Source organism: Achroia grisella, unplaced genomic scaffold, assembly GCF_030625045.1.
Source record: "Achroia grisella isolate CSIRO2021 unplaced genomic scaffold, CSIRO_AGI_Agris_v1 utg1748, whole genome shotgun sequence".
Classification (NCBI taxonomy): Eukaryota; Metazoa; Arthropoda; class Insecta; order Lepidoptera; family Pyralidae; genus Achroia; species Achroia grisella.
This window is the reverse complement of record NW_026712676.1, coordinates 66,946-72,521: the sequence shown is the minus strand read 5'-3', so window position 1 is coordinate 72,521 and position 5,576 is coordinate 66,946. Positions and strand designations below refer to the sequence as shown.

General features: G+C 35.2%; 1 protein-coding gene across 1 annotated transcript; it reads right to left on the bottom strand.

The window, feature by feature from the left end:
• LOC131841487 (uncharacterized) lies at nucleotides 1-5,576 on the bottom strand. Its single transcript, XM_059189807.1, has 3 exons — nucleotides 5,102-5,576; nucleotides 305-2,361; nucleotides 1-12 (listed from the first exon to the last, which is right to left on the bottom strand). The coding sequence occupies exons 1-3, from the start codon at nucleotides 5,574-5,576 to the stop codon at nucleotides 1-3; spliced, it is 2,544 nt and encodes an 847-aa protein (XP_059045790.1).

Genomic DNA, 5,576 nt, shown 5'->3' with positions numbered 1-5,576 from the left:
TTATGCGCCCACCTACGCGTATTAAATTATTTTTATCAATGAATGGTGACAATGATAATATATTCGATTTTGAATTTAACGGATTTCCCTTTGATAACAATTTAAATTCAGTGGGAAAACTTTCTTGTTGGGCTATAAAACATAAAAAGTTAAAAGAATCCTTTAATTCATCAACAGTTATTACACCAGATATTTTAGATTTAGGATTTTTTATATTATGTATGAAACGTTTAATATAAGCAACCGAATTTTGTAATCGATTAATATTTGAAAACCGCTCCATTTCTATTATCGTATTCTTTACGTCGATTGAAGCAGCCACGAGTTTTAGTTCAGGTAAATTATTAATATTGTTATGTTTCAAGACTGGCCAATCATCTTCATCCTTTAGTAAAAAATTAGGTCCCTTCCACCACATATCTGTATTACGTAGCTGACTGGCGCTCACACCACGTGAAATTAAATCAGCAGGATTTTCTGCAGTAGGCACATAACGCCAAGAAGAGGATTGTGAAAGTTCTAGAATTTCACCTATTCTGTTGGCGACAAAAGTCTTTAACCTTGAAGGGTCTCCCTTCAACCACCCTAACACGACACTGGAATCGCACCAATGCAACATTCGATTAGGAGTGTACCGAATTGATTCTGTAACTGTCTTAGATAATCGAGCTGCAAGAAGAGCCGCACAGAGTTCCAGCCGAGGTATTGATGTTGGTTTTAATGGGGCTACTTTTGATTTTGAGCACAATAAATTAATAGTTACTTCACCGTTAACACCTATACATTTTACGTACACACATGCACCATATCCTACCTGTGATGCATCACTAAAAGTATGAATTTCAATGAATGTTGGAGTGACACATCCGACATATCTAGGAATTTGCAAAGTGGAAAGAATTGATAACCCTTTAGTAAATTCCTCCCATTCGGCCTTAATTTTCTCAGGAACGGGTTGATCCCAGCCAACCTTTAATTGCCACAATTTTTGAAGTATTAGCTTTGGTTGCATTATAGAAGGGCTCAAAATTCCCAAGGGATCGAAGATTTTAAATGCATTAGACATGATAAAACGTTTTGTAATAATTTCATTAGGTAAAGGTACATTTATAGGGAAATGTAAAGTATCATTATTAGGATTCCAACCTAGACCGAGAGTACTTGACGTCTCACTGATAGTAAGGTTGTCTTGAGAGAATTTTGAAGAACTATGAATAACATCTGGTAGGTTAGATTTATACTTACGTAACTTAAAGCAACCTTTACTTAACTCTTTAGCTACTGAATTTTGAATGTAATATAATTGCTTCTTATCATTTGAACCCGTTATTAAGTCATCTACGTAGAAATCCCTTTGAATTATTGTTTTAATTACATCATCGGTACATTCCTCCCCAATTTGCCATAGACATCGCGTACTTAAATAGCTGGCACTTGCGGTACCGTAAGTGACAGTATTTAGTTGCATCGTTTTAATTGGTAATGACTCATCTTCTCTCCATAATATCAACTGCAGGTTTCTGTCATCCGGATTGACTTTCACCTGTCGGTACATTTTTTCTATATCGCCGGTGAGCAGATATTTGTACTGTCGTGCACGAACTAAGATAGAGAAAAGAGAATCCTGTATGTTAGGACCAATCATCTGTAGGTCATTGAGTGAGAATCCCGATGAAGAGGGTGCAGAGCCATCGAAAACGACTCTAATTTTAGTCGATTCACTTTGCATTTTGAAAACCGCGTGATGGCACAAAAAATATGATGGGTTTGGCAGATAAACAGGTGATTCCGAAAGATGACCTAAAGCTTCATATTCTCTTATGAATTCGACATATTCTAATTTTAATGATGGATTCTTCCTGAAACGTCTTTCGAGATTGATAAATCGTTTCTTAGCAAGACCATGTGAGTCACCTAAACAATCAGGTGAATCTCTAAGTGGCAATTTTACGGAAAACCTACCAGTATTAAGACGGAGTGTGTGTGTCAGAAAATGATCCTCAGTAGCAACTTCTGTTGCACTCAAGGAACGCCTTTGGGGAAGCTCCTCCAGCTCCCAGAATTTTGATAGTTGAAAATCAATATCTGTTTCTTTAAGTGATGATTTGTCGACAACTACACTATTACAATGAATCTCATTATGTTTACATGTTTTCATAGGACCGCCAATCAGCCAGCCAAATACAGAATTATGAAGTTTTGGTTTGTTTGATCCTAATGAGGTTTGTTCGCACAATATAACGTCCCAAAAAAGATCAGCTCCAATCAACATATCGATGGGGCCTGACTGGTCAAAGGTCGGGTCTGCTAGTTTAATATGCGCTGGTAAATTTATACTAACTGAAACCCTTGGCAAGTTACCTGTAAGCACATCGAGAACAAGGCAATTTAATTTAATTTTGAAATCATTGGTCAAAGAATGTAATTGTACAACACAACTTTTGTTTATATTATTTAATGAATTGTTGCCTATACCGATGACATTCATGGTAATGGGAATTGAATTTAGTGATAATTTTGTATGCAAATTTTTAGTAATAAAAGAAGATTGGCTGCCTGAATCCAATAAGGCACCTACCTTAGTTGCCTTTTTAGTTATTGGATTCGAAACTTCTATTAGGGCAGTTGATAAAAGAACTTGTTGTTTCACTTCTTTAGAAAAGTTAACGATTGATTCTGCTTCACATACTTGAGCACTGTTGTTTGTAGTATTTTCAACTGAATGCAATAAAGTATTGTGACGCCTTTTGCATTGCTTACAGGGGCCCATTCGACATTCATTAACCGGGTGCCCTTGTCGTAAACAATTAGGACATAGTTTATATTTCGAAACGTCAATAAATTTATCCTTGATTGATTTTGATTTAAAAACAGGGCAATCATAAATTTTGTGATTTTGACTACAAATTATACATAGCCATATTTTGTTTTGACTAGTAGTAGAAAATGATTTTGTATTTATAGTGTTTTTATTGTTAGTATATTTATGACTTGATGAATTATTTGATGATGAATTTGGATTATTATTTTCAAATCTATTTCGACGTGTAGATTCAAGAACAAACGCGCGATCAATTAAGAACTTCTTAAATTGTTCTAAGTTTGGTAATTCATCAAACGCATTACGCTGCTCTTCCCATTTTACAAGTGTATGATTATCGAGTTTGGATGAGATCATAAAAATAATAATGGTATCCCAGTGGTCGGTTGGTTGGCCTAAGCTGGCGAGAGCACGTAAGTTCTTAGTTATATGATCGACTAAATAACGTAACGAACCTTCGGATTCACGAGTTGCTTGTTGCACATTAAATAAGGATTTTAAATGGTGGTTAATTAGTAGACGCTTATTATTGTATCGATCATAAAGCAGTTGCCATGCATTATTATAATTAGCGGATGAGACTTCAATATTAGAAATGACACGAGCTGCATCACCTTCTAGGTAAGAGATTAAATAGTGAAATTTTTGTATGGAGGGGATGTGCTCATTATTATGTATTAAGGGGTCTTCCTATGTGATGGGTTGAAAAAATCGTTTTTTTTTTTTCATAAATTGCTCCCTTAACATGTCTAGAATACGGTAGTAAAGCGATTTTAGAAAATTCGAAGTCGTTTTAAAGATACAGCAGGTAAAAGAAAGAGCGGTTCGGAGCGGTGAGTTGGCAGTTAGAGACCGGGCCTATTGTGTACCGTCGGCTTTATACCTGGCCTCCCTTTTATTAATATATTTGTTTATACAAGTTTAGACACGTTTCTACAGACTTAAACAGAAATTTCTATTGTTATAATATTTTACCGAAGTTATTTTAGTCTTGGTTGAACTTCGAAGAGAGCAACAGCTACAAATTATTTTTTTTCATAATGAGTGGACGGAAAGGAAGTACGAGTGGAAATGTTCATCCTGGTCGTAATAAAAAAAGAAAGTTTAGTGGAAACCGTTTTACACACCAAAATGATAAGGTATTTACATCAGCTTCGGCCAAAAAAATTAAAAATAACATGAACATGAATGTTCCCATCGCTTCGAATTTCGCATATTGCATTTTGGAGTTTGTTTCTGTATTTGCTGCAATCTCTGAAATAGTTATATGTAAAACTTGTAAAAGTGACGTGTCTATTTCGCGATCAAGTTTCCGAGGCCTAGGCTTTGAATTCTTTGATTTGGACTTTCGCTCCTAAACATCTTCATTCTGGTCCCAAAGTTGTTGAAATTGCTAGCTACTTAGCAGTTATTATCTTTAATGAAGGTTTTCAAGGTATTTTAAAAGTTATGTCGATTATGGGATGCCCTGTTGGTCGTGAAGCCCAAGCGTATGTTGAGAAACGGGATGAAAAGCGAATCTTACGCTCTGAGCGGCGCGTAAGTGATGTCGTTAAACAAGCCAGGATTGACTCAAGAGCTGAACAATCTGCTTTAAAAGAGTTTCACGAGGAAGAGGAAGGAATACTCTATGGACCAGGCATCGCCGATTGAGAGTAAGTTGATATTTTAATAGTTTTTAACGGACTTGAAACTTTAAACGCGTTTTTCTCAAAACTGTGTTTTTCAAACTTTCCTCCATTGTATCTCAGAAACGGCTGGACCGAATTACTTGAAATTTATAGGGCACACTCAATATATGTAAACGCATGGAATGAACTATTATCAATCGAAAATTTTCAAAACTTCGATTTTTTTATAGCAAAAAACAAAAAAAAAAAACGCCTAATTTGCAACTTTTATTTCAAATGTCTATCAAAAATCCAATTTTTTTTATATTCATTTGATTATAGGTCATTCCATGCTTTTAAGCCTACAAATTAAAACGCCGTTTTTTTTTTTTTTTCAGATAAGCCGATCAGCCGGAATCGTGGAGGAAGTGGGAGCTTTTTTTTTCGAGGCGGGGGTGTTCAGAGCGCTGTAACTCTAGTTTGACTGAATATTTTTAGCTGAAATTTTATATTTATACTGTCCAAATATGTGTTAATAAATGATAAAAAACTTGAAGCTCTAAATATTTACTGGTCGTAGAAAAAAAATCCTAAAATATCCCTAAAAAACAGGCTGTCACATAGGAAGACCCCCTTAAATTAATAAACGTGTCACGGAATTCAAGCCAACGAAAAAAGGTCCCATCGTATTTCGCAATGTTTAGCTGCGGTAGCTTCACCCGAAACTCATTCTGATCGAGACTGCATTGAGCTTCTTGAAACAAAGATTCACGGCGCGCTTTATCTTGTTCTATTGTTTTTAACTGGTTTTGATCCTCTATGATGTTTTTGGCAGTAGCTAAGCATAATATAAATTCCTGCTCAATGCACTCACGCTCATCAATCTCAGAATCTAAATTTTCCACATTGATTAATTCAATTTGAGTTTGCAACTCATCATATTTAACTGACAGACTTTCGAACTTATTAACCTTTAATGATAGCTCTGTTAATTCGATAGTAGTCAGTTTAGGCTGTCTTGTAATTGTATCTAAATAATTTTTAAACTTGGTGATTTGTCCTTTAATGGAACTGCGTTTAGTACACAAATCCTTAAAATCACAATTTTTGTACACACTAGTAGTTGGAATCTTGGATTCAGTCAT